The sequence below is a fragment of the Phaenicophaeus curvirostris genome, chromosome 4 (genome assembly GCF_032191515.1).
Source record: "Phaenicophaeus curvirostris isolate KB17595 chromosome 4, BPBGC_Pcur_1.0, whole genome shotgun sequence".
Classification (NCBI taxonomy): domain Eukaryota; kingdom Metazoa; phylum Chordata; class Aves; order Cuculiformes; family Cuculidae; genus Phaenicophaeus; species Phaenicophaeus curvirostris.
In genome coordinates this window covers 29220836-29243887 of record NC_091395.1, presented here as the reverse complement: position 1 = coordinate 29243887, position 23052 = coordinate 29220836, and the positions used below count along the sequence as shown (strand labels likewise).

Sequence of the window (23052 nt, the reverse complement as noted above, 5' to 3'; positions counted from 1 at the left end):
ACATTTGCAGACAAAAGCTTTTTATAAGGAATAGTGCAGAGTGTCCAGGCAGCATGATGTAGTGCTCCAGGGATTACTTGGTATCCTAAATGAGGTAATTATAGTAATGGAAGCTTTACATCTGTTTTAATATTTCATTTGGGCTAATCTGGCTGGGGAAGTAAATACTCTTGAGTTAGTAAGGCTCTGAGGCTAGAGGCTGACTGACTTGCAGTTAATTTCCTTCTGTGTTAGTATGTTATCGGTAGACTGGAAGACTCCAGGTTCCTGATTGCAAAGGTTGATATTACTAGGCTTTCAATAAATTTATTAGCTATTAAGTTAGAGAGGAATCTTAAAGTTTATCTTCAAAGGCAAGTTCACTTTTGCAAGGTTAATGGTGCCTGGTGTTTTTTATAAATGTGTTTATGGCTTATTCAACAAGATCATCTGTTCCCAAATGAGTGGAGGTGAAATTCATGCAATGCAGGGTGTCCAAGCTGATGACATAAATTCTGTTAGAGCAGCATGCCCCCAGGAGGAAAGTAAGCTGTGAATTTTTAATCTCCTCTGTCTGCTGGAGGGGTGAGTTGGGAGGTGGTAAAGATTTTTCCTGTTGTTACTTTGATTTTGTAGACAGCGGAGAATGAAACTTTTCATAAATTTGCACTGAAAAATTCCCACTTGGAGTCAATGTTTGTAAAGAGGTGCCAGAATGCTGCCTTTTGGTAACCAGAATAACAGTGAGTACTAACCTTTAATGGATTAAGAAAAGTCACCGAGCATACCTCTAATGACAGCAACAGAACATTGTCTGGAGTCTGAAAGCTTTTCAGAAGGTTATGAAATTGTGCCTGATGGGCAGGCTTCAGCGGTAGGTTAGTGCTTTTGGCAATTTTGTTATCAGCTGTTTGCTGTGTGCTGTTCTTTCCCGTGTTAACTTCATTAATGTCTGACACATCGAGGAGAATTGCATTGACCGATCTGCAGTAACCGCTTGATTCAATGCCCAGTGAAGGTAATGGATGTCTTTACACAGGCCTAAGTTGATTTTTAGATTCCAGATGCTCTTCATTGCATATTGTAATTAGCACCATTGTTCTCAGAAAAGAGAAATGACATCTCTGAAATTGGAAACAGCATATCTGCAAAATGAGAGGAATTTTTGCTCTTGCACGAGGACTGATTGATTTCAGTCATAATGTAGTATTTCTATTTAAATTAAATAAAGCCAGACTGTCTAATGAAGTAAAATGTTATTTTGAAGTCCCTCTAGAATAAGTAAAAATGTATGCTCCACATTGCTAAGTCTTTATATAAAGCTTTGCAACTTATTTCATTATTAATATATACATAATATTGGAAATATTGAGCTAACCTGTAGCATCAGATTAGCAATGCTGCAGGATGTCAAAACAGTAATTACAACAGGTAAAAATCTTCTCCTGATAAAAAGTTGAGTATGAAGGCACTAGAAGTTCATCTATGAGACAAGTCTAGCCTAGTGCACTTCTAAAAAGGGAAACTGATAACTATGCTGAAGCTTTTCTGATTTTAGCTCTTGGATGATAACAGCAAGCGAATGCTCCAGAGAGGAATCCAGGCGAAGGTTTTCTGAGTTCCTGATTTCTCAATGTGATAGATTCATTTGCATTCCCTTAGAATATGGACATGTACTGATTTTCTTTGAGTTGCTAGACAAAGCTGAGGTCAAGACAAATTCCACCTTAGTGCTCCAATTGTGATGGATGATACTTAGCCCAAACCACTGTAGTATCAAGAGATTGCACAGTCTTTCATGTACTTACCTTCACGTAATTTCTGTGAGATTGGAAAGTGACTATTATCAGAAATCTTTGAAAAAATGTTAATTTTTATTTCAAAAAATAAGGGCAAAATATAAGTTATGACCTGTTCTGCTCCTGTTTCAGTTTTCAAGCAGCCAATGATAATTTAATTATGTTGATTTAAATCCGATGTAGGCTTCTGAATTGAGTTGATTTATAAAACCAGGCTTTTTTCTTAATATTTGTGCTCCTTTCTTGTAACCTCTATTTACTTCTCCACCTACTTATTTGTGTTTAGGTTGCAAGGCAGTGGCTGTAGGAGGAGCACAGCAATTAGGCTTTGTTGTGGAAAATAAAGAAATATGCAACTATAAGGTAATACTACAGCTGGAAACCAGGGAAACTAATGTCGCAATTTCTTTTAAATAGCTCTGTTTTGAAGAAGTCAGTCTGAATGTGTAACTTATAGTAAAAGTTTGGGGATGGAACGTGGAAAATGTATAGAAGTGGTTAGACTTATTTTGTTACCTTTTCTTATTTAGTTTTTAAGTATATTATTTCTATTTTAAAGACAGACTAGGGTTTATAGGTATGATTAAAAAACATTTTTTCTGAGAGGCACTGCGCTGGAATGCAGAGGCTTTGCAGATGATCTTAGGAACAGATGGGAGATAGAGCCTAATAGAGCTTAGGCTGAAAAGGAGAGAGAGGAGGTGAGAAGAGCATGCAGAAAAGGATCCAGGTGTTAGTGAACAGAACACTGAAAACCAAGAATAAAGAAGAAATCAATGAGACTTTTTAAGGGGACTCACACTTAGTTGTGTTGTAGGCTGAAGTCACATAACAAATTTCTTTCAGGGACATTTCCCATAGGTATTTCCAAAGGTATAATTTGGTAATCAATCCTGTTACCCAGTTAACAAGTTAAAGTTGAAGCATGTAGGTGGGAAAATTTGTCAATGGGAATTTATTCTTTTGTTTCCAAACTGGTGCATCCCAGAATTTTCAGGGTATTTTGCTCAATAATCCTTTAGGGAAAAAAATACAAACACCCCACCCCCCCCCAAAAAAAAAAAACCCACGGAATTTTTATTGTTTGTTTGTTTTTCTTAGAAAATCATTTGCAGTGAGTTGTGATTGATGCAGGACACACTATGCAGTCTTTTAATAGTACTTAATACATTTGTCAGAGAACTCAACTTTGGCAAGTCATTTCATTTTTCCTTATTTCTTCATAAATTCATAGATTTTGAAGGAGGATGGGACTACTCAGTAACCTAGCAAATCTTTCAGACTTCGGTGGTGTCATAGAAGCAGCATAAGGTTGGGAAGCAGTAGTAAAGTTTAAAAATCACTCTGTGTAACCTGCTGATCAGGGTAGGCTGTTAAAAGTCCTGTAACCTTATGTGAACACCTCCTTCCTTTCCTCCTCCTGGAAAGAGCTATGCTGATTATTCAACTACTGGATGTCATGTTTAGGATATCTTACAGCTTAGAAAATATTATCCTTTTTTCAGGTGCTTGAAATTTCCTGGAACAGATCGATAGGCCTCTGGGTTTTTTTTGATCCCATTCTCCCCAACATTATTTATTTCTCATTTGATTCTCTGTCATTGCAATAACCTAGGAGTGATTAGAACAGTACCTTCCTTCCTGAAGCTTGAAGGTTAAAGAGTAATGCAATGACCTCAATGTGATTGGTAAAGAATAGATACCACAGTCTTTCCTGTTTCATATAGCAGAGTGACTTTCTACCATCAGTTGCTTTGACAGCCTCTCCCTTTAGGTTGCAATTTCAATCTTCCTTCATGTGTGTGTAGGCCAGAAACCTGACAATTTACCTTTTTATCATCTTTTGCTTTCATTCATAGTGGCTCAAGTATAAGCATCTTTTTAGTCAGTTCCTTTGCTTGGCCACAGGGAAGGCAAGAGATGGCATTCCCTAGTATGACAAACCTATTGCTCTCCCTAAGGGGAAACCTGAAAGGAACCAGTTTGCAGTGTGCTTACATTTCCTTGTTATTTAAGCTCAAGGCTAGTTGCCAGTTTAATCTGTTTTGAAAATGTAGCAAAACCAAACTGCCTTGGGCTTGTCATTGACTTTTAAGGTCTTGAAAGTCACTGTCCTTGCTCCAGAAGTTTTGAGCTTGTATGTATGCTGGCACTCATGCTTTTTTGAGGAATGGTTCACCCATATGTTCTTTTTCTGGCAGACAAGTACTGGACAGTATTTTTTTCACACGGCAAGTAAAGTGTTTTTCTAGAGGATAATATCTTTTCTTTTGTTAGTTTTCACTTCATCATTTATAAATCTCTTTACAAGATAAAACAGTTTTCATTTGCATTCACTCAGTTTCATTTCATTTTTTTAACATTTTATTTTATTTTGGCCTAAAGAATTATTTCTTTACATTAATTTGAAAAAAATATAGGAAAAAAAAAGAAAAGCTGCCCTTTTTCATTAAAAGTGGTGCAGTAGGAATTGTCTCAAGCCCCCTTGAATTACATTCAGACTTTGTTCACATTTATATCCCAACTTACACGTCCCACGTTGAAGTTTCTAACACAACGTGAGGTCTTTGTGCCCACAAATACAGAGCTAGCTTAGACCGTTACTGAGCAGATGACTGCCCAGGCTGCCTGTCTTTGAGAAAATCATGATTAAATTTTTGGAAGACTGCTCCCTTCAGAACCTACTCATTGTGAATCAATAACAATAGATGCACACTTATGTGTATGCATGTATATAAGTATATGGCAGCATGCGTGCATGCATGGGAAAGATGTGCCCACCCCCAACCAGGGCTTGTAGTGTGGAAGGAATTAAGTGACTTTTCCCAAGATACAGGTTTCGATTCAAAAGGGGGAAAACAATTCCTGCTTCCTAAGGCATTATTTTTTGAGTCCTTGCAAAAAAACTAAGTCTGCATGTGTTTCTGTAAAGAGCCACTCTGGCAGATGCATCATGGGTTGCAGCATATTTTTCTTGAATCTAACGGGATGAGTGTAAGTTGCCAACAACAGCAACAAAAGATGGTGGTGGGGGGAGGCAGAGGGAGAAGCAATAATTGTGTTGACAGTGGAGCTGACCGACACATCCCAAAACAATAGGATGCATGTTTAGCATGACTGCCTCTATTCATTCTGCTGTCACCACTTGGCATGCCTGCCTCTCAAAGGCAGCAAAGCTGCAGGAAGTGCCTCTTCCTCACACAATGTATATAGAAATTTCCTAGACAGTATATTCTTCAGCTGCAAATGGATGGTCCTGGAGGGTTTTTGATTATTGAGCAGCTTTAGAAGATCTGGTAACTTAATACTAATGATGCTAAAGAATAATATGCATGCATGAGAAAAGCTCGTCATATATGTCAGCCTAGTTAATGTTAACGGGGCAAACTTTTCTCTTGTGCTACACAGCACAGTATTTGAGCCAGCTGAAATCTGTAAGAAAACACTATCCGCATCCTATAAGTGTTGTTTTTCCTGGTTCAGATTACCTCAACTACATTGAGTCCTAGGGTGGTACATGATCAGCTGCTCTGCAAGAATGTTTTTTACCTTGCAGCTGACGTGCAGCCTTTGCCATATATTCCTTTGAGAGCAACCTCAGGCCACTATTTAGTCACTTGCCAAGCCCTTTCATTTGGTGAGAGAGATGACTGAAAACGACACATAAAAAGTGAACCTCCAATTACTCTATATTTGCAGTACTTCAACACAGTACTTCACTTGGAAAACAAATGCAGCCAGTTCAGGATACCTGGATAATGCCTCCAACCCCACTACTAATCTATATGAAATAATGCAAAGCTAAAACTGGTTTTTAGTAATTTTCTAGCCATTTCTGCCTCTTTTTAAAAATCTCATCTGCAGATATCAGAACTGCTCTTTTCACAGTGGTTCCTATTTGTAGGATTTGCAATTACAAAAGCAAATATATTCAATATATATTCAATATATTTAAAAAAATATATTCCAATATATTCAGTTCATTTATACTGTAACTTTTGACGGACATATGAATATTCCTAATGAAAGATTTCAGTTTGTTTCACATTGAAAATATTGCCTGCCATTTCTTTTTGAGGAAGCATGTTCTTTTGCTTCTTCAGTCTTCCAGGGAGTGTGTATGCATGAGTATGCACTGATAAGTCTGTTTGGTATTACCCTTCTGTGAGCTTGTGCATGCTTTTTCATTTTTTACTCAAAGTTTCTATGAATTTCACATTGCAGACTGGCTTATTGCATACTGTAAATATAACAATGTGACCTTTTAGAGTGATATTTTTACTTATATACCCTGCATAGATAGGAAAGGGAAATTCCCTGCCACATTACATAATGAAATATTGAGGGATTTTCTAAAGTAATTGGAAAAGCGTAATATGGTAAGTCATTTATCTTCCAGCCTGAATAATAGTTTTCTTCTCAATTTTCTGCACATTCAGACACAGGGAAATAAGATAAGCAGAAATAGAGACTAAAAGTTTCTGAAAACAATACAATAAGAGTGTACAAGAGGTGGAATAGCCAGCTTTATGTATTCAACAGGATAAAAAGTTACCCAGGTTGCAAACTTGTATCGGCTGCTGGGGCTTATTTCAGAAACACTTAGGAGTCTGCATCTATGTTTTGTGGTTATGTGTGTTCTGAGATGACCAAAGAGGAGTGCCAAAACTTCAGACAGAATACATCTCTGGTATCTGTAAATACGTTTGATGACAAAGGTGTGCTCTCGGACCCAACTCTGTCCTGTGTTAGGAGAAGCAGAGAAGTGTAGTATGAAAGTCCTTTGGGATTTACAGCCTTGAATCTTCTACAGCAGTGGGATACATGAACTCTTTTATCTATGAAATACGGTGGAATTAGGGGGTGTCTGACAGTTTCCTCTTGTATTGAAGAACTCGTGAAAAGTGCTTAATATCTCTGCTCAGCTTTTTTCCATCTCGGGAGTTTAAACTATGTCTCATCCGCTGTCATCCACATCCCATCCATAAGCATCCTGGTGCTTTGCAACAGACATTTTCAGCACTGGTGAAGATGTTCTACTGTCCAGAAAACAACTGAAAATTTATTGATGCAAAGCCCATGAAATTGAAGAATGTCTGTGAAGAGAAATGTGGGAAGATTGTGTAGGGTAATGATTCATTTGGCAGGGCTCTGATTTTTATTCCTTCTTCAGTGCCTTGTGTAAATTTTACCTTATGATTCAGGGATTCATGTTTTGGCATTCTACTTCTAAGACCAAAATTACCTTATGATTCCACTCTATGTGGAAAAAAAGATAGGAGAAAAAAACAGAAGAGAGAAAAGTGGAAATGCATCTATATGAGTGGTATGTAAGAGGCTTTGTGAGGCTTATTTTTCTCTAGCCTTTAAAAGGAACCATCAGGAGATGTTTCACTGAGATGACTAGAGACTGGAAAACTAATACTGAAAGAACATAGTCCAAAAAATCAGGGAAGTAGGGTTTGCTTGCCCTGCCAATACAATAAATAATTCTTTTCTAGTTTTGATTCCCTTCCCAAGAGGAAGGAAGTTGAATTTTGCTCATGGCACCGTGGATTGCTACCTACAATTTAAATTTAGAGCCATGTGTCTTGAGTATAGACTCGCATAGTATTGCATCTGGAACACAGGCTATGGAATAGGAGATCTGCGTGTGAGAAGAATACTTGCTGTAGTTTTGTTTCTTCAGTAAATATTCCTTTTCATTAAGGACCAGTTTAGTATATATACTCTGTTCTTAAGCAGCATGTGTATAGCTCTCAAATCCTTGGCAGTACAGTTCCCTCTCTCTCTGGAATTTTATCTTACAGTAAACTTCACTTTGTTAAGAGTAGGTAATTGTATGGTGATGATCTAGCATGGGAAATCATGAATTCAGTAAAGAAATACCCACTTGAAAAAATAAGGGATTTGGAGTCATGTGTGCATCTGCAATCTTATTCCTAGAAGTGCCTTCTTTATTACTGTTAAATAAATGATATTTAAATATCTTCTTTTTGCTTGGAAACAGGCCAACAAGAGAATTATATTTTAAAAAAATATCCTCTAAGAAACTTGTTGTGTTTGGAACTACTCTGCTGGGAAATCTCTGTAGCAGTGGTAATTTGTCAGGGTTTTCACTAACCTCTGGTAAGGAAATCAAGTACTGGGAGTTATGGGTGCAAGAAGCATTTTTATTGGATAGAATTCTGGTGCAGTCTTGTGAAGTCATTTGGCAAATTAAATCAACATTCTCCCAGATAAAATGTGCCACAGTATACTTAAGGTATTTTATATTAATTGGTGATAATACAGTAATAATTAATTACTTATGATGTAGTGATAGTTAAGTGATACAGTAATAATGAGATTCAAAACCTATAGACAGATTTTAAAGCTTTGGTTCTAATCATGACAGGCCTTCAGGCAAAGGCATTGTGAGCTAAGTTTGCTCATCTTTTCCCAGACTGTAAAAAGACTTGATTAAGGCAGAAGTGACTGGAAGGTGGAGCTACATTTATCTACTGAAGTATTTAAGTGCAAAGGAGGGCAGACTCTGAATTCTGGGGTTGAACATAACGTGTGTGCTTCTGGTTTCTAAAATAGTTCCCCAATTTCCCTTAATGTTTGTATTTCCTGTGTACAGTGATTACTGGTATTGTTGTCTCAAAGTTGCAGAAGCAGTTTATAAGTCTTTTCTTAAGCTAGTGAGCTGGGAGAGTTGCCAATACTAAAACTGACTACAAGAAGAATACTATGGAGGTTATGCTTCTCGCATGGGTTTCCCTGTGCATTCATCACTTGGGTACTTATTGAATGTGACAGGAAATAAAATGTGCATTTTTCACAGGTAATGTTTTGCTGACTCAAAGAAAATGAAACCTTGATCTGTTCCCAGGATGTTTGTAAAAGGAAGCATTTTGGATTATATTAGCATTTTCCCAGACGAAAGATCTATTTCTTATGATAGTGGGCGTTTTGTTTGCTGTTTTAATTACTTTTGTAAATTAATAAGAAAAATTTCTCAAAATGATCTGCTGGTTACAACCAGCTGCCGCCAAAGTGCTTCTTTCTCACTCTGGTAGTCTCCTCACAGGCTTGAATTGATCAATAGAGATCATACAATAATAACACTTTTTATTCCTTCGTAATTATCACTTCTGGATTTTTTTAATTAGTTTTCCAATTTCTAAATTGCATGTTTAAATTTGAATAAGGTTAAATGACACAATGTATTTTCTTGGTTTTCCTATATAATTTTAACTTTTATTTTCTGTAGCTCCTTTTTAGCTTGCAAATTTTCTTCCCCAATTTCAATAAGATGGTAAATCTTTAAAAAGCTGTTGTCTAAGTTGCTGGATATGGTTGGATTCAATGATCTCAAGAGTCTCTTACAACCAGACAATTCTATGATTTAGGCAATTCTATATCAAATCTATTCAAGTGAGAATGGTTTTCAAGACATCTGGTCACCTTCAGTTTACAGTTCCTTCACTTAAAAAGAAATGAATGATCTCCCCAGACAAAAAGAAAAAGTAAATCAAAACCCACAGCCTCCCCCACTGAACCTCTTCAAACAAACAAAAAGAATCAACAACCAACAAAACCCATTTTCCTATGAATTTTTCAGATAAGGTGGGATCCATAATAATAGCATACATACTGTTATTTTAATATCGATGCTCCAAGTTAAGTGCTCCATGTGTTAAGTGATAGAAATAAAGACAGGTACTTTGAATAATCAGGTTTTTATTAGATTCTTCCAGTTTTAACAAGCGACTAATTACTGAGTGTCTGAGCAAGTCACTATGCGTCTGCTTAGTATTACTCAATATCTAAAATGGAAATATAATTATTCACTTTCATATGGTGTTTTATAAGTAGTTCTTTGCAGGAGTTAGAACTAAATGCATGGTTCTTGGTTTCATTAAAAAAATCAAAAGTCAGGCTAGTTTTTCAAAACTATTTGTGAACTTGGGGTTACTTGAGATTATAGCAACTGTAGACCTGGTAATTATGCTTCATTTATTTCTTGTACAGTTATTTTTTTAAATGCTAGAGCAATTGATTCTCAACCTCTGGCTTGTAGGCAGCCTACTGTATAGCACTATCTTGGGAAGTCTACAAACGCGGGAAAGAGGAAGAGAGTGTTTGGATTGAAAGAGGTGTCTGACACATCCACAATTTATGTAAACAGGTCAGCTTCTGCCTCATTCTTAGCTTTTAAGCTTGCCTTCTTAGAGCACAAAAATAATAGAATCCAGTGGAAGGAACTACTGTTCATCACGCCTCATGCAGTTTTTATCTTAAAACCAGAAATTACTTGATTTTGAAAAAAAAAGAAAATTTACAGACATATATGGCACCCTAGAAAGTACTCTTTAGCAGAACTTGACTACATTCAGTTTACTTGCACTGGGGCTTTGGGAGATGTAAATTCATAGGCATTTCATATGGCAGCATTAGAATTTTCAAAGAGCTTTATATAGCTTACAAACTAGGATTATTAAAAACAAAACATGAAGTCAAATTTCAGCAGAGAATTGAAGGAATTTAAAGCAGTTCTTTTTGGTCATAACTGGTTTGGGTCACATAGAGTGACATTAAGTTTTTCTTTTTCTCTATTTATTCTTTTGGCCTTTTTGAATTAGAAGAATCATTACCAGAATTCATGGATGAAAATTTTGCAATAAAAGATCTAACTCAGCTTCTTTGGGAATGATATTCTGAAAGTCTATTTTTCTTTTATACACACATGTAAATTATGAATTGTGAATGTAGAAACTATTCACTTTAACATGAGTAAGCTACAAAGCTTATTTACAGCACTATTTTCTATAGAAAACAGGAAAGAATTTATTCAGCATCTATGATCATGAAGTTGCTTTGAGCTCACAGCCCTGAATGTTTGGTAGAAGGAATTTTAGAGGCGCATTGTTTGTTGCTTACAGCAAACAACATGTTATTTACCATTTACCAAAATGGTAAAATATAACATTTAAAATTAAGGGGAATAACACTAGTTCAGCAAAAACTGTACTGACATGTAAGAAAGGAACATGTTAGCAGAAACGGGGTCATTTGAACCCTTTTTCTGAAAGCTGCTATTTCTTAGCGTGCTTTTGTGTGTATTTCTTGTTTTGAAATTGGAAACCTGTTGATTCCATATTTGTTTACTCCCTGTGTGGTGTGAGAGTGAAAGTGGTTACACAGGTTACTTTTCATCTGGAATATAAATGGACAGTCCTGCCTTGGCAAGAAAATGAGCTAGATGACTTGAAACTAATTTGTTTGGTTTCTCTCATTACCATTCAAAGAGGGTGTTCGTGTGCAGATTTGCTGAATGCCTGTCCTCCAGCCAAATAAAAACCTAATCGAAAGAATAAAAAAGAAAAGCTGTTTAGCACCAGGTTTAATTTTGGAGTCAATCTTTGCATTTTTAGTCAGGCACATAAAACTTGTTTTTACTGCTGCATTCTTCACTGCTCTTATTTAATTCTTGAAGGTAGCATCAGATAGATTTTTAAAAGCAATATATTTAACAACTATCTGTACTTCTTTATGATGCCCAGAGTTGGGGATGCCCCTTCATTGGAAGTGTTCAGGTTGGACAGGGATTTGAGAAACCTGATCTAGTGAAAGATGTCCCTGCCCATAGCAGGAGGAGGAGGGTTAGATTAGATGATCTTTAAAAGCCGCTTCCAGCCCAAACCATTCTATGAGTCTATTACATGTTGGCTCAGCATATCTATGTCATTTTTCACAATGAATAGAAGGCTGGATCTATATACTATGGTGCTCAAGAAATAACCTCTTATTCCTGTAATACTCTCCCAGTGGCAGTCTTTAGTGTCAACATCTGTATTTCAGTGTTCTAGGCCAGGCTGCTCTACTGCACAAAATGATTAAACTATTTGGAACAAATGGCTTGTGTACATTTTGAGGTGAAATAGGAAGGAAAAAGCAGAAAACGCCCTACAGAAAAATCTCACACTGTAATCTTTGTGCTTTTATATCTCTATGTGCATGTAGTCATGTGTTTCTGAATTAACATCATCTCTAGCATATTGATACTGAGTTCAGGTGCTAGCAGAGTAAGGTGCTGTTCCACATTTACAAAGAAATGGTTTGGCAGCAGTCTTCCCTCCATCTATACTTAGCAGCCTACATTATCTGATTAATTAAAGCCTTAGTTTGTCTTTAAAAATTACAAAGTGGAATTGCACATAGAGACAGAGCAAGAAGTATGAGAGCAGAAGACAGTAAGCAATGACAAATGCTTAACAACTGTTTAGTTTTGGGGGTTTTTTTCTAGGATGCAGTCATCCTTGTTGACATTGCTTTGTGAGATGTTCTTGTCTCCACAAATCAGATCTAATAAAAATGGCAAAGTAGTGTGTCAAATCAGTGTTTGCACTGGTTGTAAGACAACATACGAGCAAACTCTGAATGTAAATCGTAAGGTTTCTTTATTTTTTTTTTGAGTATGCAGATACTATTCAGCAAATTTATGATCATCACACTAACTTTCTGTATGGGATATTAATAATGGATCAATAATATCTACCAAAGTGTATGCTTTTCACAGCTAGACCCCAACATAATAGTTGTGGATACGATAGAAAACATGAAAACCTTCTCATTATTATCAGTTCATTTGTTGCATAATGAATGTGAAGATATTATCACTGTAGTTAATCACCACATCAAGTTTATAGTAGAACAGTGCACTGAAGGTATTTTAATTCTTATCCTGTGAAAGGTACAATGTGTATAAAATGTATTGTTTATATGATGATAATATTGTGCCCTGCTGCATCTGTGGAATTAGATAGCAGTCTTCAATGCCAAAACAGGCATTTGTGCTGTATTTTTCAATTTGCAGGAACAAATTCTTTGTGGCTTTGCAATTTGTGCAATCAGCTAGCTATAAAAAAATGCAAGATGTATGTCAGTTGTTATTCCTTTGATATAGTAGTTTTTACACTCATTTTCTACTGATGGATCACTTAAGTTAATGAGAATGTAGAGCAATTGAGAACACATATTATTTACCAGCGGATTTTCTAGAATTGCCTTTTTAAGATGCCTTTGATTATATGTTGTGTAGAGAATAAATGTACCTGAATAAATGTATTTTTCAGTAGGACCTCAATGTTTTGCCATCTTCTTTGTCCCCCTCCTTGTACTCTCTAACCAATTATAAACCTTCCCAAAAAGGGACTGACAAATGGCATCTATTTTTTTAATGAGATTAATGAGACTCAGCAGACGATTTTGACAAATAGTACTATTTGTTATATTAAATATAAGTGTAAAGTGGTGGATTAGAACAAAAACAATTAGAAACGCCTGTCAGGATGAGCTTAAAATAAATCAGCAGTGATTGCAAAGTGTTTGTGCTTGTGCACGTATGACCAATGCCCAGCAGACAGTGTAAATAAGGAGGATAAGATCTCAGTCTATTCTTCCCAAATGTGAACGGGATTCTCAGTGACGCTGATGTGTATCTGCAATGTTGCAATAGAAATATAAGGGAAAAAAAAATTCCAATGTGCCTATTAGTATTGCAAACTGAATTCAGTAATCCTCAAAATTGTGTTTCAGCTTTCCTAGAAATTCTAGATTGCTTTGTCATTAATAGTTTTGACATACAATACTTGAAGCACTGGCTCTCACTGTATGTAAATCTGTTCAGAAAAGCTCATAGAAAGCTGAATCTTTACTTTCTTTGTCAGCCTATCAAGCCACCTTAATACTTCTAAAGCTGCGTAATATACTCTAGAGAGAAAAAAAAAGAATTTTTTTTTTTAAAAAAGATGTTCTACAATGGAATACCCTTCTGCAGTCAAATAATTTAAAACAAATAACAGACTTCAGAAACAAGCAGAACTATATTCGTTGTTTTACTTTGAGATTGGGATATTGAAAAGCAACCATACTTCAGCAGATGAATGGAGAGACTTTCTGTGTTTAGATTATAACTGACTACACTTTTCTTACTTTCACTGTATGTGAAACAGACTATGCCTCTAGTAGTTTGCCAGATAGAAAGACCTGTAAAATTTCTCATTCACCTAGTTGTTTCAAATATTTAAAGTTAAAAAGCAAAAAGGAGAAAGAATTGATCTATCCGTTTTATGATATTCCAGCCATATAGACGCAATGAGAACAGGGAGTTATCACTTAAAAAAAGGAACAGAAATGGACTGTATTTTTATGGTGTAGCTGCCAGAATGAACAGAAGTACCTTCTGCAGTGGTTAGAGTAGGTGATGCCATACAAAGTTGGCAGTGCCATATTAAGCTCTGCAAAGAGTCTGACTTTAAGGTGTGACTTGAGAGAGATAATTCATATGCCTGAAGTTTAGGCTCATGCATACGAAGGATTTGCTGAACTTGGGTGTGAATGGGGAAACATGGTGGAAAATTCTTTCATTCTTCAATCCAGATCGTTAATCTTTAATCGTTGTGCCCAACTGAAGGAGTAGTTTCTCTAATTTCTTAAATACTAGCAATATACAATTCATTTGTCTATGTCCACCAGATTGCAAAACAAGATGGCAAGATTTACAGAGAGAATGGCTTCTATTGAAAATTATGTGGGGTTTGGGGGTTTGGGTTGGGATTTTTTTCTCATGTATTGTAATTATAAGTGGACTGTGAATTTACTATTTTTTTCTTTTTTTAGGTTAGATTCAACAGGGATTGATTAAAGAATGTGTTTTGGGGATAGCATCAAGCTTTGTGCAGATGTATGTAATACATGGTCAACTGCTTTCAGTGATCCTAGGGAAACTGGCATTGTTTATGTCATGGCTCAGAAAAATACCAACCTTTCACTATCAGAAGTACATCTTTACAAAAGTCTGTTAGAAAAAAAATGACAGTTGGCCTGATGTTTCTTTTTCTTGAGCATTCTTACATCAGTTGTAATCCAGAAACATCACTGCAGATTCTCTGGTCTCGCATGTGCTACTTAAAAATCACAAGTGGACCTTCCATATGTATGTGCAGATTTAGCACTGGCAAAGGCTCTCTGCTAAACTTATTATTTTAATTTTGTTTTACATGTCTGAGGATAACTAGTGAAAGATACGTGCTGAGGTATTGTTGTATTTCTTGAGCTGTGCTTGTTAAAATATGAGAAACGTTAAGTAGCAATAAAAATCCTGCCTCTCCAATTTGGTGCACAGAGAGACATTATTTTCTCTGCTGGCACAGGTGCTCCTGGACTTTTCCTCCTGTCACTTTCACTGCCATCACGGGAACTGTGAAAGTCTTTAAAAATTAAAATTAACAAACAAGTAGTGTTTTCAAAAATTTCAGTTTGGTTTATATGCATTCTGGTGCTGAGATCCCTGTGGTGCAGAGCAGGGAGCCTCTGGGAAGCAAATGCATGAGGCTGGTGGCCTCAGACACACGTTGGCCCTATGTGAGCTAGCTGTGACCCCTGAAGGCTGAGGGTATTGACAACCAAGCCCTGTGCCACACCTGGCATCCGCAGTGTGACATGCAAAGTAGCTGAGGAAGCATTTGCTGGAAAACTCCCACCTGATATGGAGGATTTCTATTCGCTTTGTGCTGCAATGACAAAATCAAGAGTACTGTGCTCTTTGTTAAAGAGTTTTAAAACCCTTTCTAAAGGATTTCTAAAACTTAGTCAACTTAAAAGCAAAAGAAGCACGCTGCAGTTTTCCCTTCATTAACAAAATCAAGATGTAGTTACACGTACTTAACTGCCTATCAGTCAATAGAGAAACTTACCAGCAGCTGTAAATGTGTCACAAGTGAAATTTAGGGTCCAGCTGTATTAATGCATACTGAATACCATGATAATGGGAGCTTCATATGCAAGGGAAAGTCTCTGTGTGTGACCTTCTAAATTCCTACATGAGTGCAGCCAGACTCTCAAATGTATCAAGTCCCTCTTGTTCTTGTTGACAATAATTCCATTATAATATAATTTGTCTTCTAAAGCTGTATATTTAAGTTTGTTCATTCAGGTGTGATAGTATGTGGTGTAGCCAGGTATTTGCCACTATAGTTAAAAATGAATGAATTCTACAATTTTTCCTAACCAGATACTCACATGGCCTAGAGATAACATGTAATTTTATTCTACAATGTATCTCAGAATCTCAAACATCAGTCTCATTTATTTGAGTGCCTAGCTATTAATGTCTCCTAACCTCATTTCTTATGGGGAAGCTAGATCTGTGGCAATACACTCATAGCTCTGCAGGACATGCCAGATGAGGTTTGCCATGAGGATTCAAAACTCTCAGCTTCCAGTCAATGTTAACAGCATGGCCATCTTTCCCCCAGCAGCTGCGTTGATTTTCTCATTCAGTATAATAATGTAATAGCATCAGCTGAGAAAATACAGTGGAATTGGATTCAGGTACTGGAATATTGGTTGGAGGAGGAATTTTCACAGAATTGGCAGCTGCAGAGAACATCAGATAAGTCACTCAGAAAGTTATTGTGTTTTACATTTCCCTTTTTTCTTCCTTTTCTCTCAAAAAAATCCTGGACTTGTGAACTAATAAATTACTGGGCAAAGTGTATATTGCTTGTGTTGGTGAGCTATGTGTGTGCAATGTTATAAAGCAAAAATCAGAGTTACGTGCTGAAATTGAACTGTGACCTCAATTCACAATGGCATTTAATCCCTGTACATCTCCTCCTCTTTGAAATGAGGTACTTAATTTCCTGAGACTAATATGGGGCACTGAGGTCCAGAAATGTCATGCATTCATGGATAATAAAATTATAATACTTAAAAACACTGCAAGCAGTGGACTTTGTCCTTTCTTGGTCAATAGAGAGATGAACACTGGTTTAAATCTCTTCATACTTCATCCTTGCAGTCATGGCACATTTCTCTCCCATTTTTACTTTTTCTAGGCTGATTCCAGTATACTGTGCAAATTACTCTAGAAATAGTTGATAGTATCTAATTTGGATTATATTTTTTATGTGTATGGGTCAGTAGGACAAGTGATTTTTGAAAAGCATTTCTAATAATGTCATTGGTGCATGGTGAACTTACTGAGCATTTGTATGATTTGGCCTGTATTTATTTAAATTGACAGATTTGTGGTGACATGGTTGAATGTGAATGAGGTAGTTAAACACAAAGAGTTCTCTACCAAGCCACAGGACATTATTGATGTGCTGAGGGTTTCTAAAAAGCCAGTAGAGAATTAAATTTATGCTATCCTCATCCACATTCTGAAATAAAGCTGAAAGTAATGACATGCTAATAAAACGAGTGAGGAAACTAGTGCAAAGTTGTTGCTGTGTCAGCATGTCAGCTCCTGATGCAGTCATGGGAATACTTGAGTATAGTTAGAAATGACATGTTTAGTGTGAGGTCTTTTTCAGCTGAAGTGAGCATTGGAGGTGGAAGAAAAACAAACAGCATCTACTGCTGGTATAATTTTGGGGACTTTTTTCCCTTTGTAAATAGTTCTGTTTCATCATTTTTCTAGAGAGTGGGTATCTTACAGTATCCGTAGGAATAGTTTACCTCAGCTGTTCACTACTATCTGTAACTATTTTTCCTGTAACTGAAAGGGTTTATTTTGCACGTGTATTCCAAATAAGTTTGTAGTGATTCCAGTTTTCGTTTTGCAGCTGTGTATGAGGAAATAAGAGAGCACGTAGCTCTTGCTATAGAAATAATTTTAAAGTGTGGTACCCTTTATTTGTTCATTTAGTTTGTTTGTTTGACTTGGTTAAAAAAACATGAGAAAACAAGCATCAAAACTTCGTTGTGATTTGAGGTCTCAGCAAAGAAAGAAAATTATACCTAATACTAAAATAGGTAAGGGCTGCAGTTCAAGGTAGCTGTAAAAATTTCAATAGAACTGTTTTACATCATTAAATTTGGTCCTGTCAAGCAAAGGATAATTCCTGGAACCACAGGAAAGGAAAATCTTCGAGAAATGTTATCACAATCCAGAACATGCCTTTTACTTTTACATTGAAAAGGCTTTTCTTTTAGAAAACAAAATTAATAACAACCTCCCTACCTTTGTAATGTAGAGAGATATATAGACACATGGAATATAGCTGAAATAAAACACAGGGACCTAAAAATGTATATAGGAGAATAGGAACAATTTAAAAGTTATTTATTTTTTTATTTTTTGTTTGATTATTTTTAGTTTTCCAATTTTATTTAACAAATGAAATTCAACTTACAGAATCAAATATGAAATAAAATTTTTCTTATCACTGTTTGACGTGTAACGCATGTGCTGTTGTGCACTGCCATCTCCTGAAAGGAACAATGTAATCTTTATTATATCTTAAAAGGCTTCTCGTGTGGCTTAGTTAGATAGCCCAATGAATAATGCTTTAGTTCCTGAAGGAAGACAATCTAATTCCTGCTAGAATGCTCAAGCAGATACTATTGTCATGACTTTTTCTGCAATTCACCTATATGTTTATTTGTTTTACCTATGGAAGTACTCCTACACTAGTGCTTGAGTTATGTTTTGTTTCTGTGAGGTAGCTTGTTTAAAATCTCAGAAGTAGTATTGGTTAGAGGAGAAATTATGAAATCTGCATCTGATACATTGAGCCATAAATGAAATAAGCAGTGGTCAGAGCAAAACTGTAGCAATTGTGCTACATTGAGAAAGAGTGTTATTGTGAAGGCTGCATGCAGTTTCATCTAATTCAGTTCCTTATACGTCCCGATACCATCAGAAGTAGGATTTGTGTGAGGCTCAGAAATGGGAGAAAAGGCAAAGGAGTTTATTAGGGATATTTGTGTATTAAAGAAACAAGAAAGCTTCTCAAGAAGTTTCATTTGTTGAGAAACTTTATGCTGGACTGATGAATGCACTGTCTTGGGAGCAATTCTCTGCTGCCCAGTGGAAGGGCTACAGGGCTGAAGGAGTTTTTGTTATGGTGTATGCAAAACAGCTACTAGATAACTTCCACTTTTCTGTATCTTGTACTTAATAAATGACCTGGATTATTGTGGGGACAAAGCTGGGCTTAAGATATGCTTTCCCAGCTGCAGAATAAGAAGCTGTTTTCTGTAGAGTTGGCTGGAAGGCCTTTGTTTTGCCATGCTGTTCTGCAACAGAGTTAACAGCTGCCCTGTGTGTGAGCAGGAAACCTATGACCTTCACTTCCTTCCAGTGTGGCATTTGTTACAGAATTACTCTATGGGGATAGAATTTGACTAATTAATCTCATTATTTTCCAACTCTTTTCCTTCTTAATTTTAACCTTGTTACTTAGTGGATGTGTAAAATTGTTCCTTTAAATGTTTATTAGCAATAAACAATGTCCCTGGGTCATGGGGCAACCAGATGGTGACCAGGGGGATAAAACCCCTCTCACTGTAGAGGAGGTTCAGGTTCCTGACCACCTGTGGAACCTGAACATAAATAGGTCTATGGGACCTGATGAGATGCATCCCAGAGTCCTGAGGGAATTGGCTGATGTGATTGCCAAGCCACTCTCCATGATATCTGGAAAGTCATGGAGAAGTCCCTGGTAACTGGAAGAAGAGTAACATTGTGCCTACTTTTAAAAAGGGTAGAAAAGAGGACCCTAGGAACTACCTACTTGTCAGCCTCACCTATATGCCTGGGAAGATCATGGAACAGATCTTCCTAGAAGCTATGCTAAAGCACATGGAGGACAACAAGGTGATTTATGGCAGCCAGTACGGCTTCACCAGGGGCAAATCCTGTATGAGCACCTTACTGGCTTTCTATGATAGGGTAACCGCAGCAGTTGGCGCAGGAAAACCAATGGATGTCATCTATCTGGATTTCTTTAAAGTCTTTGACATGGTCCCCCACAACATCTTTCTCTCTAAATTGGAGAGATGTGGTTTGATGGGTGGACGATACGGTGGATAAGAAACTGTTTGGATGGTTGTACTGAGAGAGTAGTGGTCAATGGCTCAAAGTCCAGATGGAGATCTTTGACTAATGGTGTACCTCAAGGATCCGTACTGGGACCACTGCTGTTTAATATCTTCATCAATGATATTGACAGTGAGATTGAGTGCACCCTCAGCAGGTTTGCCGATGACAGCCAGCTGAATGGTGTAGTTGCCACAGCAGAAGGACAGGATGTCATCCAGAGGGACCTGGACAGGCTGGAGAAGTGGGCCTATGAGAATCTCATGAGGTTCAACAAGGCCAAGTGTAAGGTCCTACACCTGGGTCAGGGCAATCTATGGTTTCAGTACATGATAGGGGATGACATGATTGAGAGTTGCCCTGCAGAGAAGGACTTGGGGGTGCTGGTTGACAAGAAGCTTGCCATGATCCAGCAGTGTGATCTTGCAGCCCAGAAGGCCAACCATATCCTAGGCTGTATCAAAAGAAGCATGGCCAACAGGACGAGGGAGGTGATTCTGCCCCTCTATTCCTCTCTTGTGAGACTTCACCTGGACTTTTGTGCCCAGTTCTGGAATCTTCAACATAAGAGGGATATGGAACTGTTGGAATGGGTCCAGAGGAGGGCTACAAATATGATCTGAGGGCTGGAGCACCTCCCATATGAGGACAGGCTGAGAGAGTTGGGGTTGTTCAGCCTGGAGACGAGAAGGCTTCGAGAAGATCTTATATCAGTACCTGAAGGGGGCCTACAAGAAGATTGGGAAGGGACTGTTTACAAAGGCTTGCAGTGATACAATTAGGGGCAATGAGTATAAACTGGAGAGGGGCAGATTTAGACTAGACATAAGTAAGAATTTCTTCATGGTGACAGTAGTGAGGCACAGGATGCCCAGTGAAGTTGTGGATGCCCCTTCCCTGGAGGTGTTCAAGGCCAGGTTGGATGAGGCCTTGGGCAACCTGATCTAGTGGGATGTGTCCCTGCCCATCCCACTAGGGGGGTTGGAACTAATGATCTTTAAGGTCCCTTCCAACCCAAACTGTTCTATGATTCTATGAAAATTTGCTGGACTGTATCATCATCATCATTATTAGTGCAGATGTATCCCCCAAATGAAGCAGCTGTAGCTCAGGTTTGAACTGTTCCATGAGGTTAGAAAGAGGTATCTTTTAAAGTATATTATTGGACAAAGTCTTTTGTACCCTTAAATGCTCCTTGGATAAAAAAAAATAAAATGATCTTTGTAGAAAGACATAGTTTGCAGCATCTTGCAAACTAAGGGTATTCTCAGCCATGTGTGGCTTTGCTTTGTGGAACTAGATAAAACAAGGCAAACAGAAATGGGGGCAAGAGAAAAAAATAATTTTTTCAGCTGAGATTTGCGCAGAGATGACAGGTGAACGAAGTGGAGAGGTAAAGAACAGCTGTTCCAGATGGCAGCAGCTTCAGGAGGGAAAACACTGGAGTCAAAGCAGTCAGATTGTAGGAAGAGATGATGCTCATGTAGGATGAGTGGTGCTGGCAGGGAGATGAGCATTGGAGGTCAGTGAGAAAAACATGATAAACACTCTGTGAGAAGTTTATTTCTCTTAAAGTAGCCATTTCCCATAAATGAATTGCTTTCACTTCTTTTTGGCACTGATTGCAGTTATTTACCTAAAATTATCAGTGATCAGTATTTTCTTTTATTTTTTTGTTACCTTGCCACATATGCTGCCTTAGTGAAGTTTTTTTTTTTTTTTATTGACAACAGACACTCAAAAATAAGTGAATCTTAAAGCTGAGGGAATTTCATAATGATTAAGTACAGTTTTCAAATGTCTGTGAAGCATTCTTTCTGTTTTTAATCTACTCCCTGGAAATGGCAGCATTATAGGTCCTTAAAAAGTCCTAACAGCCCTAATTTGAGGCCTTCAAAAGATAGAGCCTTCTTCATAGGACTATCAGAGTGTCATTTGAGCCATCTCTGCATAAATAGTTCATACAAGAAGCAAATGGGAAATAACAGGAAATTAGGCATGCTAGAAGCGATGGTATAGTTTAAAGGAAGCAAAAAAAGCCTAAACCCTAAAACCTCTGGATTGGCCTTGGAGTTATTTTTCAGTACACCTGAAGAACTGCCTGTGCAATTCTGCTAACTTTTCCTGAGTTTAATAGTGTTCTATTTACAATGCTCTGCTCGAATATTTGGGGGAAAAATACAGAGCAGGCACTTTCTGTCACATTTATAAAAGCAGAAATTATTTTAATTGACTGCTTACACTTGATTTTCTGACTTGAAGAGCCAGACAGTTAACTGGAGTGGTTGTTTTACAAATCCAAAAGGAATTAGACCTGAAATAGTTTATATCAGCTGCTGACCTGTCTATTTATTATGGTTGTCAATTCAAACTCCTTTTCCTACTGCTACTACCAATTTATGCTTATTCCTACCTCATTTGAACTTTATATTTTGTTAATTGTCACTAGACATGATGTTGTCACTGGACACATAAATGTATTTCCTAGCCCACTGCGGTCATTCAATATATTAAAAAGCACCTTTGGAACAGTAATTACTTCTCAGTTCTTGGCTATGCTTCTATGCAGATGATATGTTTTGTGCTTAACTAGATTCCCCCAATATTTCTAGCTGGAGTCAATGCTTCTAATCAATTTATGTCTTAAATTATGTCAAAATACAGAAATTCTTTATATTGTGAAGTAGTTTCTGGGCTCTGTGTTGAGGAAACTGCTTTTCAGGAGTGAGTGGAGAGATGATGTTCTAGCATAAAATATGTCTTAACTGCTTATGATTAATGCCTTGGGATACTGCAGATGAAAGTTACAACGTGATATTTGTTCCTTTTTTTTTTCACCTCAGGGGCAATTTTTGATGAATCTGCCAAAAAAGATGAGGAAGTATTTCGAATGGCAGTCGCTGATCTCAACCAGAATGATGAAATCTTACAAACGGAGAAAATCACGTGTTCTGTAACATTTGTGGATGGCAACAATCCATTTCAGGCAGTTCAAGAAGGTATGACATCTTAACAGATTTCCTGCTATTGTTTCTGCAGAGATATGCAAAATACTACCTTGAGAGCTTGCTAGCCTTACAAGAAATTTGTATGTAGACTTCTTTTTACATAGAATACCAAATATTGCATTTAATTTCCAGTTCAGCTGCTATGGTTTGTGGTGGTCTAGTAACATCCAGCTATGAACTTAGTTTTTATCCATTTTGTAAGTAAAGGCTCTTGAAAAAATGGTAGAATAGTCAGATGAAGTTTTTTTACTTCTTGCCTCTTTTCCAGGTTGTTTTGAAATTACTATCAAACCCACAGTCCTTACTTTATGATCTCTTAAAATGGTTTTTTTTTGTTTCATTTAGTGCAACTAGTGGCACTTACCGAGTTGGAAAACATAGGTTGTGT

At 37.1% G+C, this 23052-nt stretch overlaps 1 protein-coding gene across 7 annotated transcripts in view; it reads left to right on the top strand.

Annotated features, from left to right (window-relative positions):
• The window catches only part of GRID2 (glutamate ionotropic receptor delta type subunit 2), a 726503-nt gene that overhangs the window by 121598 nt on the left and 581853 nt on the right, over window positions 1-23052 (top strand). For all 7 annotated transcript variants that reach the window (XR_011337353.1, XR_011337352.1, XR_011337351.1 and 4 more), the window contains exon 2: window positions 22500-22655. Coding sequence is in view for 2 of the 7 variants with exons in the window: in XM_069855621.1 (XP_069711722.1) it covers window positions 22500-22655 (156 nt within the window). In the remaining 5 variants the exon portion in view is untranslated. The remainder of the gene's footprint in view (window positions 1-22499; window positions 22656-23052) is intronic.